The 18,244-nt window shown below is 44.4% G+C and overlaps 1 protein-coding gene across 1 annotated transcript; it reads right to left on the reverse strand.

Moving 5' to 3' along the window:
- Positions 1-4,518: 4,518 nt before the first annotated feature.
- Positions 4,519-5,061, reverse strand: LOC115685451 (BON1-associated protein 1-like). The gene has a single exon (XM_030610533.2). It carries the CDS (start codon positions 5,059-5,061, stop codon positions 4,519-4,521), a length of 543 nt encoding a protein of 180 aa, XP_030466393.2.
- Positions 5,062-18,244: the final 13,183 nt, after the last annotated feature.

Below are 18,244 nucleotides of genomic sequence, written 5' to 3' on the forward strand. Positions count from 1 at the left end.
TGTTTTGTTTAAATTCGAATTACGCTTATCATTCCCTCAGCATATAAGCACTTCTAAAAATGCCAAAAAATTATTCAAAAAGTCTTAAACATATTGTATTGCAGTTAATTCAATCCTAAAGTTTCAATTAGGCAATTTAGTCTTAAATTTTATGACAAATTTTCAATGTGGCCTTTATGGCCGGAAATCTCTAATGTGGCGATCTTGTTAGCGCTGACCATTTATGTGACATGATTGGAGTTGACGTGGACAATTTTTATAATTTTTTAAAAAATAATTTAGATTATTTCTTCCTCTTTTCTCTTTTATTGTTTTTCCTAAAAAAATGAGGGACTATACATGGCCAACGACTAGCTAGTTGCCTGGCATAGGCAAGGGCCGCGACGTCCACGTTATCCACTAGGCAAGGCGAGGCCTTGATGCCTTTGCCTAGTGGCCAATGACGGCGTGTAGGCTCTCGCCGCTTCTTGTCGAGGCCTCGACGATCCTCGTCGGCCCTCCCGGGAAAATGAACAATGGAAAAAAAAGAGGAAAAAAAATTAAAAAAACATAAGCAAATTCATAAAATTTAAAAACACAATCACAAAGATTGTCATGTCGAACGGTTGGTGTCCACGTTACCGAGTTTTGAACAAAATTATCAAAAGATTTATAACTGAATTAATCAAATTGAAAAATTTATAATCGAATTGGCCGATATATAATAAGTTCAGGACATTTTGAACAATTATTAGAAAAAAAATCGTACATGTTATTTAGGTGAAATTCACGTGAAAGAAAAGTTTTGTCAGTCTAATTTCACTATATCCCGAGAAATATCCAGGAATATACGAGTGAGGTGATATGATTCTTCGTGCCAAGACCGTTGCGATTCGGTCAACTCATCTTTTAAAAACTAAAATAAAAGAAGTTTCCCCACACCGTACGACACCTCAATCAGTGCAGTGGAAGTGTTACCGCAATTTTCATTTTTGTAAATTACGAGCCATGTGGGCCGGCAGACGTCGCTGTCCTCATGCGGCGCCGCCGCCACCACCACCACATTATATTTTTACATTCTCTACCGTATAGCACGCGCCAACAGAGAACATTTGGGCAGTGATCCGAATGTTTCAATGGATTTTGTGATGAAGTTTCATTAAGAAGCAAGATAGATAATTCGGGCCGCTGTAGGAGAGCTGAGGATCGCCACGTGTCAATGCGTGGAGCGGGATTTGGCGAACACGTGGGCGACACGCGGGCACGCTTTTGACTCCCTTTTGTTAGGTTAATGTTGGGTCGTCCTCCCATGTTATCCAACATCTTTTCGTCGTTCGACGTCCGGAAACTTTCTTTGACAAAAACAAAAGAAGATAGCGCCAAAACCTTCGTATGTTTTTCACGCCTAATTCCTCGAAAAGATCCAGTTTTAGGTCTAATTTCAATTTTATCCCGAATTTCTTTTTTTGTATAAAAAAAACACCAACTTTCATTATAGCCTCCAAATCTGTCCTAAGTTCAAAAATTGCCACTATCCTCTTCACAATTATTAACATCAGGAGATTGCGGTTATTCCATACGAAAGTTGGGGTATTGGTATTAACATAGGTTATGATAATGAACCTCTAACTAGTCCTAATGTTGATAATTTTGAAGAATCTTTAGCGATTTTTTGGACGAGAAGCGGATTTAGGATTATAGTGAAAGTTTGTGATACTTTTTAAATAAACTAAAGTCCGGGGCACAATTGAGATTGGATCTAGGGAGTTTTTTAGAGAATTAAATCGAGAATATATAGATGCATCGCCCAATAAAATCCTTTTCTCTTGATTTTTTTTAGTCCAAATGAGGGCCGACATAGAACGTGATGGACCACGTATATTGACATTGATTTCATATTAAGACTCGAAAATATTTTGAAATAGAAAAGTAGTACTTCCATTTGTTTCACAGAAATGAATAATTTAGAAATTATTTTCTTAAAAACGATCGCTTGTATCGCTTACAAAAATGAATGAACGAAAAATATTTTCACCGTCCATGAAATGTTTTGACTTAAATTGTTGTTGGTAATTAAAACATATTCCATTTACTAATTATTTCAAATGATATAAGGGATTATTTTTAAAAAAGTAATTTTCAAATCATTTATTTTTTCGCAAAACAAACACGCTTATAGAGTTGCAAAGTCTTATTCTGATTCACGATCGAATGCTTTTCCAAGCATCATCAAGATCTTAGATTCCGACACTTTCTTTATGAGATGGAAGCAATCTTAATCAAGACACTCATATATTTTCCTGGGCTTTGCAAGGAAGGCGGAAGAGAAATTTGTGAATGACCATGAGTTGGATATCTGTTTTATGAAAAGGACTCAGTATATGAGATTATAAACACAAAACTGCTTTAATCATCCGAAATACTAAGGCAAACAATCTCATATTATCTGACCTATTTAATTGAGTTATGACTCATAACTTATCCGATTCATGAAACCAGTAGGATACATTGATGCACACAGTTCTGTTACATTAAGATAAGATTATTAAGGACAAGTCATCTAAGTAGTGTTACAACATAAAGGGCCACTGTGTTTGTGCTCTTTTTCGGAGAAATTCTCTAATAGTACAAGTCTGTGAAAAAGAAAAAGAATACATCACACAATCTGCAATAAAATCATGGAGATCAATCATCATCGATGGTTGTTATGCACCGTTCCACGGCGGAATCATTCTACGGGTCAAAAGCAAATAATCATCACTTTAGATTAGAAAAGTGAATTCAAGACGATCTTTAGAATACAGTTGAGATTACCATGTGGCACCTAACAGCATTTGCCAAACTTTGAGCAAGCCATGGGATGGAGAAGGTTTTTGTTCATAAGATTTCCCGATCTGAAAAAGAGAAGACTTCAAAAGAATCATCCTTTGGAGTTAGTGCACGAAGCTTGCTAGAGGTATCTAGTATCTCCATGACCGGTTCAATGTATACAATTCGCCTCCAATCAAAAGTTATTACGAAATCAATCTTGTTCTTCTCTTTTTGTCTGCGCTGATCAGTGATCACAATTGAAGAATTCCTTTGATGATAAAAACGGATACATACATTGCATTATGAACCAAGTTTGCTTTTTATTGGGCTGAAATAATCGGGTCCAAGTTGTTTAACTCGTTTGACCAGTAGTCTGCTTGTAATTGGCCGAGCCTATGTTAATGTCTATCACGCTTGTTCAAAGAGCAGAGAATACTTCGTGATTTTCTTTCTTTTTTGGCCAAAAGAAGAAGAACAGTTCTACTTCTACTTTAACTCCCGCAAAAGCAAATCTCATATTGGAAATTCGCTTCGCACCACCTACCCAACGAGCCAACTAAAAGAGGGAACTATTCCATCACGCGACGCCATAAAGATGATCGCCATTGATGACCAAAACGTAACCAGCAGACCAAAGAATTCAAAATTCCATCACTCCTTCGCTAATTTTTTCACTGAACTGAATATAAAGTCAAGATACGCGATATGTGCAGAACTTTTTGAAATAAGCTTTTCTTTTTGGGTTTGACAAGTAATTTTGCATACTTCGGTACAGTGTGCAATATGATCTCTGAATTTTTAACAAGCTCAATATAGTCCCTGGACTTTTGGTACGGTTCAATTTAGTCCATGAACTATAGAAAAATGTTCGATGTAGTCCCTGAATTTGAATTAATGGAAGGACTACATTAAATATTTTCATATAGTTCAGGAATTACATTAAATATGTACTAAAAGTTCGGAAACGACATTGAACAAATTAAAAGTTCAGAGACCACATTGTATATTGGGCCAAAGTTCAAGACTGTTTGTGTCATTTGTCCTTTTGCACGATAGGTTGAATGAGAAGTTTGTATTTTTGAGTTCGAACAAATGCCTCGAATTACTAAATTTAATTGACCGAGTCTATATTCTGTGGGTGATCCACTGGTTTATGAGGCGGGAATTCTCCACAAAGTACTTTGTTTTTTTGACTAGATAAAGAAAGCAGAAATATAGGCATGTGACAAAGGAAAGTTTTAAATGTCTAGTAAACATTTGAACTTTTGAATTAATATAGGAGGGACTGAAAGATGCTTGTAGCATGAGCAATATCTAAACTAAAATATTGATGGGTCGACATTTACGGGATTAGTCAACAATTTTTGTTGTTTGAATTACGATTCTGTCTATTTTAATTTTATTGTAAAATCTTACTGTTGTTGTTTATCTTAATAAATAAAATGGACTCTCATGAAATATGTTGACAAGTTTTTGAGATGAAAAGGCACCGTTTAGCGTGCCTTGTAATATAGAGAGGAGAAAGAATTTCATGAATTTCATAACATCAAAGTATAAGAAATCAAATAGGGAACAAAACCATCTAAGTAATAAGTCTAAGAAATCACTATGTGCTCTTACACGCTTGACGCTATACCAAAACGACGATCACTCTCATGTCCGAAACCAAACTCATCAATCTTGATATATTCTTCTCGGTTGAAAATCTAATTAGGAAACACGCGTCTCTCAAGATTTGCATTGATTGGGATACCAAACTGGCACGCCGGTCACCGTCCCGCCGGACTTCTCCTGATCCACCGGAATCCTGAACTCTGGCACCGACGTCGATGAAGATGACGAAGCCCCTTTATACGACGACGTGACGACCCTCACCGAGATATTGATGATCCCATTGCGTAGGCCTTTGGCGTCTTTCAGCCTGTAACTCAAGAAATGCAGATAATTCTCCGGCGTGTAGCCTCCGATGAAGTCCGACACGGGAATCCTCGCCGTCCCAACAAGACTGTCCTCAGCCGAGGAGCTCCTCCGGCGGACCTCGGCGACGACGTAGCGCGATCCTGCGGGCAATTCCACGTGGAGTTTCTCGTTCCAGTAAGGGTAGCTCTCACCCCGCGCGTCCGGTTTAGTCGAGTCGTGTGACGATGGCGAGCAGCAAGAGTCGGCCTTGACGGTGACGAAGGCGTTGTTTTTGATGGGCCTGTTGTTGATGCGGAGGTCTTCGCCGGAGATGACTGTGACTTCCAAGCTGCGATCGTGAGTGTTGGCCATGCCTGACGTCTTTGTGATACTCATGGGTGTGCTTTTACAGGACGGCATAGGAGACGACGATATATATGTATTTATGGAACGATTCTTCTTTGATCGCGACGAGATCATCGGGATCTGAGAAAGATCAGGACTAGAAAATATATACGCTTTTTTGAATGTACACGCACATAAGACGATGCGATCTTGTATAATGGTTATATATATATACACACACATAAGGAAGGTTTTTGTACTTTCCTCGAAACCACCTCTAGAGTCCTTACTTTTCAATTATCATACGTGATTTGAAATACCATAAAATTATACCTAGGTAATTTTCTTGCAATTGCGTCAGAATTCTATTTTTGATAATTACTCGGTTACAACGAGATAATTCTCGCAATTTCTCCAAAACCACCTTAAAGGTTATTACTTTGAGAATTACTTAAATTAGGTGGGACATTAATAAGGAAGCTTTTCCAATTTTAGGCTCGTGATGTTGTCAATCAACTAATCAGAGTAAACTTTTGGCCTAACAATTTTCCGGGTAATGTGTTAATTACATCCTTAATCATGAAAGTGGTTGAGGATTGTGGTGGTTCCACCTCCTGGAACTTTTCGAAATGGGGAAACGAAATAATGCAACGAAGTTTCCGGGAAAGTGATTGGCTTATGGTCGTTAGGCACTTGCTTGTGCCTTGGACTAATAGCATAGAAATTCTCTGTTGTTCAAACGATGAATGAAAATTTGGAAATCTGTAGGATATTCAAATTGTGTGAACCAAGAAAATGTAAAATAATTGGCCAAAGTTATAAGTGGACGCTCTGCAGTATTTGAATAATAATTATGAAAACTGGGTAAAATGTTTAAATAATGTCCCGTTTTCTATCTAAACATGTAGATGCTTATCCTTGGTATTACGTGCACAATTTCTCCATGTGCGAGAGACGCAATAGTTTAGTTATATAGATAGAAGTCCGAATTGAAGATTGCCGATTTGCATTGTCCAGGACGTTTTTCCCTTTGCTCTTCGGAGAAAAAAAAATACATAACTATTTTTACATGAAATCGATCCGTGCCTATTCAAATCTTAATTCGATGGATAAATCTTATGTAAGGGTCCAACGACATGCAGCTCATTTGTGCACTAGATGCATACAACTGACTTAAAAAAAAGAAGAACTAAGTATTATTATTATTATCATGTTTGCAGTAGTTAATTATTATTCATTATTAGTCTCTTCTCAATGGCAGACGATGTGATTATTTGTTGCTTTAACCTTAAGTTGGAATTTGTCGCCTACGCGTGCTGCTTGTCTAGGTTATGTTAGATTGCATCCATGGATGACTATACCGCCATTTGAAAGTTAAGGAAGAAAAAATATAATGGAATTCCAGCATCCGTTAAAGAGTTGCACTATATATATGTCCGTTTAATAACTTAGACTTTTGGAACGGACCTCTCCTTTTAGCATCATCAGAAGCCAAACTCTCTCATTAACGGCTACTGATGCGAACGGGTATTTTAGAATTTATGACATGGACCCATTATTATTTAGGTAAAATTATACAAATGATCCTTGAACTTTGGTCTGGTGTGTAACGCCGTTCCTAAACTTTTAATTTGTTTAATGTGATCTTTGAACTATTTGTGACATTCCGAATTTCGACCCATTTTTGGGATTTATAAAGCGTGTATTTCGTTAGTGTACTTATAGTAAAATCTCGCCCGGAACTGATTATTCTTGGGTTATTTTTTAATTAGAAATTTCGCTAGAATTACACTCGATCGAATTTGGCCGTTGTTTAGAGCACGAACTTTGGTGTTGAATTTCTCAGAGTTTCGTGACAAATTTAATTGGACGGTGTTCGATATTATTGTGGCCAGCGTCGACATTGCCCGAAATAAGTGAAAAGTGAAATTTGGACCGGGTGCGGATTTAAATTAGTAGACCACTCTCGTAGTGTGTTTTATTTAGTGTCTATAGGCCAAATTCTAATTTTTAATTAGGATTTTTCGTGGATCGTTGGATCGTTTTTGAGTTTGAACGAGGATCGTCGGATCGCACTCGATTAGTTGACTCTCTCTCTCTCTCTCCGTCCCTTCTCCTCTGCCGTGCGTCCCATCCGCGCACGTCCCATTCCCCCCTACCATGCAGACCCTTCCACTCTCTCTCTCTCTCTCCTTCTTTTCTTCTTTTCTTTCTTTTCTTCTTTCTTCTTTCTTCTTCTTCCTTTTGCTTCCTCTTGGCCGCGACTTCCTCTGCTTCTGCTTCTTCTTCTTCTACCCGCCTGACCGTCGCCGGCCGTCCGCCTCGCGCCGCCGCCAAGGCCAGCCGCCAAGGCCGCCGTTCGTCCCGCCGTCCGCCCCAGGGCCGATCGCCCCTCTCCCTCTTTCCCATCCCTGTCGGGCGCGGGCAGCAAGCTTGCCCGTCGCGTCGCTGTGCCAGCTCGCCGGGACCAGCCCAGCCACCGCGACCCTCCACCTCAGCCGCCCCGACCGTCGCCGTCACTGTCGCCGTCGCCCCTACTGCTCCGACGACAACGCAGCTGCCCCTTGTTCTGGCCGAGCTCATCGCTGCCCAGCAGCTGCACGACATCGCCTCACGACCGCCCCTCGTCGGGACCAGCTCGCCACCGCCCGCCGTCCGCCTGTCGCTGCCATAGTAGCCGTTGCCATCGCTCGTCGCCACCGCGGGTCTCGCCCAGCTAGCAGGCCAGCTAGCTCGCCTGGCCGTCGCCGACCACCTGCCGAGCCAGGTGCCTAGCCGTGGCCAAGCATCCCGGGCCGTGCCCGTCGTGGCCCAGCCGCTCGCCGAGTAGCCAGGCCGCCCGCCCAGGCCACGGCCAAGCAACCCAGCCGCTGCCCAGGCCATGGTCGAGCAGCCCGGCCACCTGCCCAACCGTGGCTGAGCATCCCGAGCCGTGGCCGAGCACGAGGCCGCTGCCCTTGCCCGTAGCCGAGTCGCCCGGTCGTTGCCCGGCCGTTGCCTAGCTATCGCCCGTCTGCCTAGGCCACTCACCCGGCCGTGGCCGAGAGTCCCGGGCGTGGCCGAGGGCCGTGCCGAGCCGTGGCCGGCCACCGTGCCCGTCGCGCCCTCGCCCGCGCCGAGCCGCTACTGTTCACTCGGGCCATTTAGGCCCTTTGCAGATTTTTCCTGGGCCAAATTTAGGTAAGTGACTCCCTAAACCCTACCTAGTACTTTGGGTATTATTTAGACTTGTTTAGGGTGTGATTAATATCGATTTAGGGGCTAAGTTTGGAATAGGACTGTTATGTGAATGTGATTAATTGTTGGATTAAATTGTGGTGATTGTGTGGCTTAATTAGTGGCTGATTTATGTTGGTTCAATGACCGGAATGTCGTGGCGTTTGTGGGTGAAATTGATGTTTGGATGTGGTCGGCTTGAATGTCGGATTGGTGGGCTAATGTGGTGAGTTCGTGAATTGAATTTGAATAGTACGACGTGTTAGAATGGCGAATTGTGTTGTTATCGTTTGGAATTGGTAGTGAGATATTTGATTATGTGAAAGACGTGGAATTGATTGAATTATGTGGCGTGTGTGTTTGCTTGAATAAGCCCGGATCGATCGGAGGGCTGCCAACCTGTAGGGTGTTGACCCGGGTTATGAGAAAGGACTTGTGGGGTGTTAACCCGGGTAGTGAGAAAGGTCCTAAGGCGTGTTGACGCGGGAGAAAGCCCGGATTGATCGGAGAGCTAACCTGTGGGGCGTTGACCCGGGTCGTGAAAAGTGGCTGGACACGCATGCGAAATGTGCTCGATTGAATTGGGTGAATGTACTTGTGTATGGCGCTCGAATGACAGTAATATGTACATTGGGTGTTATTGCATTAATGTGAATTGACTAATATGCAGAGTTGGCGCATGATTTGAGGAGAGGTAAGTACGTTCATGTGGATTTTATTTGTCGGTTGTTATATTGCATGTGGAGACTCGTCTGGGTATGCATTGGCCTATGTGGGGTTTAGGTTGTCTACTTATTGGGATTTATCTCATCCCCCGTTGTTAAACATTTTCAGGTTTGGAGTGACCTTGGGCATTTGATGTTTCGTTTCATTTTTGAATGCCCCTCTTTTGTATAGTGAAGTAGGCTACCCAACCACTGTTCCCTTTTGATGTTGTGTATTTGTGAATGCTATAGTGCTACCCCTTGTCATTAACTATCGTCAGGGTTGCTTAAATTTCGCTTCCGCTTGCGTACGTCTTTGCGTGTTTCGTATGGATCGGAGACGCGTCCTGGGACGTCGCGTTCAATACGACCATCGAAGAGGTGTCACGAACCTGTTAGGGTTCGGGGCGTGACATCCCAGTTGATTTGGTATCAGAGCAAGGTCAGCTCGATCCAAGTTGGTCGAAACCTGGAGTGATAAGGAGCGATGACTTTGGGGTAGTTAGTTAGGGAGACTCGTGTGCCATGCGTACCCCAGACTATGTGATTGTGGTTGCTGAGTGATCTTATGCATTACTGTGTGAGGTGCAGGTGCGTTAGGACTTGAGGTAAGTGCACGAACTATGTTGATCGTGATTGGGTATTGTTTGTGATTGGTTGCCTGCTTAGTGAATTATTGTTGTGATTCACTGCCTAGGGCTTTAGACTGGTATAGTTGGCCTAGGTCTCTAATTCCTAAGTTGAATTATAGCAGGTAGGCGAGTGTGAGATCCGGTGAGAATGAGCGGTCGAGGTAGAGGTCGAGGTCGAGGTTGTGTGGCCCCGCAAGCTAGAGTTGCAGAGGATCTCCGGGTTGATGGAATTCTGAGAGTACTACAAGAAGTCGGGATTTTAATGGGTAGGCAGACTGAAGAGCAGAATGCTACTGCCGCCTCTGCTGCTGAGGCCGCTATTGCCGCCGCCAACGGAGCCAATGGGAATAATGGGAATCTTGGGAACAATGTGAATGATGGGAACCCTGGTCAATGACAGGTAAATGCAAACAGACCGATGTCCAAGCTGGTCGAGCAATTTTTGAAGTTAAAGCCTCCGAAGTTCGATGGGAGAGGTGATACTGAGGCTGCACCTCGGTGGGTGAAAGAACTAGAGAAAGTCTTCGAAGTGCTGGGATGCACGGAAGAAGAAAAAGTAACCCTAGCAGTCTATCAGCTTCAGGAAAATGCAAGCGATTGGTGGAGAGCCACCAGAGGTCAAGTGTTCCCCGCTGGTATTGCCCTGAATTGGACTGTTTTTACCGAGACCTTCAATGGCAAGTATTTCTCGGAAAGTGTCTGAGAGCAGAAGTTGGCTGAGTTCATGAGACTCCGCCAAGGTCAGATGTCGGTGGATCAGTACGAAGCCGAGTTTGCTAGGCCGTCCAAATTTGCCCCAAGAATGGTAGAGGACCCAGTGGACAAAGCCAGGAGGTTCCGAGATGGATTAAAGCCGGACCTCCGCAATCAGATGATCTCACTGAACTTGAGAGGATATCATGAGATATATGATCGGGCTTGGGCAATTGAGCAAGATTTGATGGAGCGGGCTGCCGCCTCTGGATCGCGACAGGCCTTGGCTTGGGACAACCGTCGTTTTGGGAAGAGACCTATGACGGGAAATAATCGTTTTGTCCCTCCAGCTCAGAGAAATATCGGGAAGCCAAACCATTATCAGAACGCCCCGTGTCGGTTATGTGGAGGGAGACACGGGAATGGACCTTGCCCAAAAAGGGGCGGAGCGTGTTTTATATGTGACGGAATGGGCCATCGGTTCGGGAGGTGCCCTAATAACGAGATAGTTGGGTCGCTGCGCTCGCCACCGCCGCCCCGGAATGGAAATCAGTTCGGAGCTATCCAACCGACTAATCGAAACCTATCTGGCCCAAGGACGGAGTATATGCAATGGCAAGGAGGGAAGCTGAGGACACGCCTGGCGTGGTCATAGATACGGTCTCTCTCTGTGATCATGCTGCATATGCTTTATTTGATCTGGGGGCGTCGCATTCGTTTATATCTGAGCAGTTTGTTAAATTGTCTGGGATTGAACCGAAACCGCTTGAAGTTATGCTGTATGTGACTACTCCGTTGAATGATAAAGTGTTGATTGCATTTGGATGCCCTGATTATAAGATAATGATTGGTGATAGGGAAGAAAGGGTAGATTTGACGGTTTTAGCCATGTATGACTTTGATGTGATTGTTGGTATGGACTGATTAGTTAAACAAAAAGCTGTAATGGACTGTAGTACGAGGGTGATCCAATTTAATCCGGTTGGACACCCTAGATTCGAGTTTGTGGGAAACCGAGGAGGAACCTCGATCCCTTGGATCTCGTCACTTGAGGTGACTAAGTTGTTAGACGAAGGGTGCCAAGGATTTCTGGCAACTGTAGTTGATTCGACGGCTGGAGAGCCGAGGCTAGAAGATATAATCGTAGTGCGCAATTTCTCTGATGTCTTTCCTTAGGAATTGCTGGGATTGCCACCTGATAGAGAAGTGGAGTTCGTGGTTAAGTTGGCCCCAGGAACAGAACCGATCTCGAAAGCGCCCTATAGGATGTCGTTGTCAGAATTAAAAGAATTAAAGGTCCAAATGCAAGAGTTGCTGGATAAAGGCTTTATCCGCCCGAGTGCGTCTCCATGGGAAGCGCCAGTGTTATTCGTAAGAAAAAAAGATGGGTCTTTGAGGTTGTGCATAGACTACAGACAGTTAAATCAGGTGACCATTAAGAATAAGTACCCACTGCTAAGGATAGACGACCTGTTTGATCAGTTGCAAGGAGCATTGATATTTTCTAAGATCGACTTGAGAATGGGTTACCACCAACTGAGGATTAAGAAGGAGGATATACCGAAAACGGCATTCATGACAAGATATGGGCATTATGAGTTTACGGTAATGCTGTTCGGATTGACTAATGCCCTTGCTGCCTTTATGGATTTAATGAATATGGTATTCAAAGAATTTCTGGATCAGTTTGTAATCGTATTCATAGAAGATATCCTGGTATATTCGAAGAGTTCCGCCGAGCACGAGTTACATTTGGAAAAAGGTTCTAAGGGAGCATGCACTCTACGCTAAGTTCAGTAAGTGCGAATTCTGGCTTCACCGAGTTGCGTTCTTAGGACATGTAGTATCCGGGGAAGGGATTGCAGTGGATCTGACAAAGATCGAAGCCGTCACGAATTGGCCGAGGCCGACAATAGTAACCGAGGTTCAGAGCTTCTTGGGTCTAGCAGGTTATTACAGACGCTTCGTGGAGAGGTTTTTGGCATTAGCGACGCTGTTGACGCGGTTACTAAAGAAAGAGACGAAGTTTGAATGGATGGATAAGTGCGAAAGGAGATTTCAGGAGTTGAAGCAGAGATTGACGACCGCCCCAGTATTGACAATCCCGTCAGGTCCGGGAGGATATGAGATTTACAGTGACGCGTCGCTAAAAGGATTGGGATGCGTACTAATGCAACACGGAAGAGTAGTGGCATACGCATCACGGCAATTGAGACCGCATGAGCTGAATTATCCGACCTTCGACTTGGAATTGGCCGCGATTATTTTCGCTCTTAAGATTTGGAGACACTACCTGTGTAGGGAGAAATTTCAGATTTATACGGACCATCAAAGTTTAAGGTACTTGTTTTCTCAAAAGGAATTGAACATGAGACAGCGTCGTTGGATGGAACTCCTTAAGGACTATGACTGCGATATTCTGTATCACCCTAGGAAAGCTAATAAAGTAGCGGATGCACTGAGCCGAAAATCGAGCATCACGCATATGATGGTCAAAGAATGGACTCTGTTGGAGGGGGTTCGGGATTCGGAGTTTAAGTTGGAAGTGAGTCATGTCTCGAGCCTGCTTGCAGCATTAAGGATTGAACTGGAAATCCAGACTAAGATTAAGGCTTTACAATCAACGGATCCGGAGATTCAGAAGATTCTGGGTATGGATGTCACAAAAAGGAAATTGGACTTTCAGGTATCCGAGGATGGGATTCTGAAGTTCCGTGGACGGTTATGTGTACCCGGTGATGCAGAACTGAAGGAGGAGATTTTGTCAGAAGCTCACCGTAGCAATTACAGTATTCACCCGGGTAGTACGAAGATGTATCAGAACTTGCGACAGCATTATTGGTGGAACGGCATGAAAGTGGATGTAGCCAAGCACGTGGCTAAGTGTTTAACATGCCAACAAGTGAAGGCGCAACATTGCAAGCGGGGTGGAATGTTGCAGCCATTGGAAATCCCTGAGTGGAAGTGGGAACACATCACTATGGACTTTGTAATGGGATTACCGAGGAGTCAGAGGGGCCATGATTCGATTTGGGTGGTAGTCGACCGATTGACAAAGTTAGCACATTTTCTGCCAGTGCCAAAGAACTTCGCCTTGGAAAGGTATGCCGAGATATACGTGCGACAAATAGTCCTTCTTCACGGAGTGCCAGTGACGATTACCTCAGACCATAATCCTAAATTCACTGTCGCTTTTTGGAAAAGTCTTCATACGGCATTAGGAACGAAATTACAACTTAGCACGACCTATCACCCCCAAACGAACGGCCAGTTTGAAAGGACAATTTAGACTTTGGAAGATATGCTGCTGGCATGTGTATTGGATTTTAAAGGTAGTTGGGAGGAATAGTTGCATTTGGTTGAATTTGCCTACAACAATAGCTACCAGCAGAGTATCAGAATAGCACCGTTTGAGGCGCTGTATGGCAGGGCTTGCAGAGCACCGGTTTGTTGGGATGAAGTTGGGGAGAGGAGCATCACGGGTCCCGAGTTGGTTCAGCAGTCAGTCGAAATAGTCAAGGCGATTCGGGACAGGCTTAAGACCGCTCAGAGCCGCCAAAAGAATTATGCGGATCGGAGACGTAGGCCTTTGGAATTTCAAGTGGGGGACCACGTTTTCCTCAAAGTATCGCCGATGAGAGGATTGTCACGGTTTGGCAAGAAAGGAAAGTTAAGCCCGAGGTATGTGGGTCCATTTGAGGTCTTAGAGAGGATTGGCACCTTGGCCTATTGTCTCGCACTACCGCCGAAATTGTCCCAAGTTCACAATGTGTTCCACGTGTCTATGTTAAGGAAATACGAACCGGATTCGACCAACGTGCTGAATTATGAAGAAATAGACGTGGACGACAGAGTGTCGTACGTGGAAAGGCTAGTAAGGATCGAGGACAGAATGGAACGAGTGTTGCGGAACAAGACAATTCCGATGGTCAAAGTAATTTGAGAGCATCATGGAACCGAAGGTGCGACATGGGAAAGCGAAGAGCTGATGAGACACCAATACCCCCATTTGTTCGAATAATTTGGTTGGGATGTAAATTTCGAGGACGAAATTTTTGTAAGGGGGAAGAGTTGTGACATTCCGAATTTCGACCCATTTTTGGGATTTATAAAGCGTGTATTTCGTCAGTGTGCTTATAGTAAAATCTCGCCCGAAACTGATCACTCTTGGGTTATTTTTAAATTAGAGATTTCGCTAGAATCACACTCGATCGAATTTGGCTGTTATTTAGAGTTCGAACTTTGGTGTCGAATTTCTCGGAGTTTCGTGATAAATTTAATTGGACGGTGTCGATATTATTGTGACCAGCGTCGACATTACCCGGGATAAATGAAAAGTGAAATTTGGACCGGGTGCGGATTTGGACTAGTAGACATCCCTCGTAGTATTTTTAGTGGGCCGTTGGATCGTTTTCGAGTTTAAACGAGGACCATCGGATTGCACTCGATTAGTTGACTTTCTCTCTCTCTCTCTCCTCTGCCGCGCGTCCCCTCCACGCACGTCCCATTCCCCTTGCCATGCAGACCCGTCCACTCTCTCTCTCTCTCCTTTTTTTCTTTTCTTTCTTTTCTTCTTTCTTCTTCTTCCTTCTGCTTCCTCTTGGCCGTGACTTCCTTTGCTTCTGCTTCTTCTTCTTCTGCCCGCCCGACTGTCGTCGGCCATCCGCCTCGCGCCACCGCACGCCCAACCGCCAAGGCCGCCGTTCGTCCCACCGTCCGCCCCAGGGCCGATCGCCCCTCTCCCTCTTTCCTCTCCCTGTCGCGCGCGGGCAGCAAGCTCGCCCATCGCGTCGCCGTGCCAGCTTGCCAGGACCAGCCCAGCCACCGCGACCCTCCACCTCAGCCGCCCCGACCGTCGCCGTCACCGTCGCCGTCACCGTCGCCGTCGCCCCTACTGCTCCGACGACAACGCAGCTGCCTCCTGTTCCGGCCGAGCTTGTCACCGCCCAGCAGCCGCGCGCATTCGCCTCGCGACCGCCGCTCGCCGGGACCAGATCGCCACCACCCGCCGTCCGCCCGTCGCCGCCATAGTCGTCGTCGCCGTCGCTCGTCGCCGCCGCGGGTCTCGCCCAGCTAGCTCGCCTAGCCGTCGCCGGCTACTTGCCCAGCCGTGGTCGAGCATCCCGGGCCGTGCCCGTCGTGGACCAGCCGCTCGCCGAGTAGCCAGGCTGCCCGCCCAGGCCGTGGCCGAGCAGCCCAGCCGTTGCCCAAGCCGTAGTCGAGCAGCTCGGCCACTTGCCCAGCCGTGGCCGAGCGTCTCGGGCCGTGGCTTAGCACCAGGCCACTGCCCTTGCTCCTGGTCGAGTCGCCCAGCCGTTGCCCAGCCGTTGCCCGTCCGCCTAGGCCACTCTCCCGGCCGTGGCCGAGAGTCCCGGGCGTGGCCGAGGGCCGTGGCCGGCCACCGTACCCGTTGCGCCTTCGTCCGCGCCGAGCCCGTTACTGTTTACCCGGGCCATTTTGGCCCATTGCCGGTTTTTCCTGAGCCAAATTTAGGTAAGTGACTCCCTAAACCGTACCTAGTACTTTGGGTGTGATTAGTATCGGTTTAGGGGCTAAGCTTAGAATAGGACTATTATGTGAATGTGATTAATTGTTGGATTAAATTGTGGTGATTGTGTGGCTTAATTAATGGCTCATTTATGTGGGTTCAATGACCGGAATGTCGTGGCGTTTGTTGGTGAAATTGATGTTTGGATGTGGCCGGCTTGAATGTCGGATTGGTGGGCTAATGTGGTGAGTTCGTGAATTGAATTTGAATAGTACGACGTGTTAGAATGGCGAATTGTATTGTGGTCGTTTGGAATTGGTTGTGTGATATTTGATTATGTGAAAGACGTGGAATTGATTGAATTATGTGGCGTATGTGTTTGCTTGAACAAGCCCGGATCGATCGGAGGGCTGCCAACCTGTAGGGTGTTGACCCGGGTTGTGAGAGAGGACCTGTGGGGTGTTGACCCGGGTAGTGAGAAAGGTCCTGAGGCGTGTTGACGCGAGACAAAGCCCGGATTGATCGGAAAGCTGACCTGTGGGGTGTTGACTCGGGTCGTGGAAAGTGGCTGGACACGCATGCGAAATGTGCTTAATTGAATTGGGTGAATGTACTTGTGTATGGCGCTCGAATGAAAGTGATATGTACATTGGGTGTTATTGCATTAATGTGAATTGACTAATATGCAGAGTTGGCGCATGATTTGAGGAGAGGTAAGTACGTTCATGTGGATTTTATTTGTCGGTTGTTATATTGCATGTGGAGACTCGTCTGGGTACGCATTGGCCTATGTGGGGTTTAGGTTGTCTACTTATTGAGATTTATCTCATCCTCCGTTGTTAAACATTTTCAGGTTTGGAGTGACGGATAGTCGTCACGTGCGGTTCAGAGACCGGGAGTGACCTTGGGTATTTGATGCTTCGTTTCATCTTTGGATGCTCCTTTTTTGTATAGTGAAGTAGGCTACCCAACCACTGTTCCCTTTTGATGTTGTGTATTTGTGAATGCTGTAGTGCTACCCCTTGTCATTAACTATCGTCAGGGTTGCTTAAATTTCGCTTCCGCTTGCGTACGTCTTTGCGTGTTTCGTATATGTCGGCGACGCGTCCTGGGACGTCGCGTTCAATATGGCCATAGAAAGGGTGTTGCGAGCCCGTTGGGGTTCGGGGCGTGACACTATTGGTAAATGTTCAATTTAGTCTCTAAATTATATGAAAATGTTCAATGTCATCTTTTTATTAAGTCTAATTAATGGAATATACTGATGTGGCTTCCGATATGTTAAGTTTGAATATGGACAAGCAAAAAATGTTATACATATAATATCCAAGTAAGATATTCATATTAAATTATGATATAATAATCAACGTCATCAAATAACGATAGACATGTTAATGCCCTAATTTTTGTTTTCCTTTTTTAAAGTAGATGCGTAGAAAGATGGACTTATTGACTTATCATTTTTAAAAATCCAACTAAGCATATAACAATCGACAACATCAAATAACATATGATATGTCGTTTGAGCAAACAGAAGGACTATATTGAACATTTACCAATAGTTAAAGTCCAAAAATGATATCGCACGTTGGGCTAAAGTTCAAAAACTATTTGTATTGTTTTCCCTATTATTTACCAAAGAATCATTTCATCTTTTCAGATATTGCTAATGTGTAATGCCCCAGAAATTGAATTGGTACAAAATGAGTCTATGGAACGAAATTTATGGTGCGTTTGTTTCACGAAAAACGTAATGTTTTTGGAAAATATTTTCCAGGAAATCATTTTCTAAGAAAACGGTTAGTTTTCCTTTGTCTGGTAATATATGATCGAAAACGTTTTCTGGGGTTTGGATATTATTTGAAAAATGATTTTAATTTCATGACTTTATTTCGAACAAAAAAATCGATTTTTTTTATTTTTTATTTTAAAAAAATCGAATTTTATATTATTTTTTTATTTTTCTTTTATTTTTTAAAAGATCGATTTTTTAATTATTTTTCTCTTTTCTTTTTATTTTTTCTTTTTGTTGACACCTATTTTTAATTTGCCCAAAATTAATTGCACAAAATTTAGGAGTTAATTTTATTTAATTCCTAAAACAAAAATATTTCTATTTAAATGCATTGCATATAGAAATTAGGTACATTTGCACTAATAGAGTCTATTATAGAGTTTAATTTAAAAAAAAAAAAATCGAGTCGGGCCGGGTCGGAGCTGGGCCGACCCGGCCCATTTCTTTTTTTTCCTTTTTTCCCCCCGGGCCCGGCCCCTTTTCCTTTTCTTTTTTTACTTTCGCACGGGCCCGGCCCGCTCCCTTTTCTTTTTCTTTTCTTCCTCCCCGCGCGGCCCAGCCCATTTTCTTCTTCTTCTTCTTCTTCTTCTTCTTCCGCGCCGGCTGGGCCTGGCCTGGCCCGGCCCTCCTCCTTCCTTCTTCCCCCGTCGCTCTCGCCGCCCCTGTTCTCGCCTCTCGTGCT

This window comes from Syzygium oleosum, unplaced genomic scaffold (assembly GCF_021117445.2).
Source record: "Syzygium oleosum isolate NSW1041296 unplaced genomic scaffold, Sole_v2.1 Sole_v2.32, whole genome shotgun sequence".
NCBI lineage: Eukaryota > Viridiplantae > Streptophyta > Magnoliopsida > Myrtales > Myrtaceae > Syzygium > Syzygium oleosum.

Coding starts and splice junctions, on each gene's coding strand:
- LOC115685451 (XM_030610533.2), bottom strand. CDS start 5,061: ATGGCCAACACTCACGATCGCAGCTTGGAAGTCACAGTCATCTCCGGC.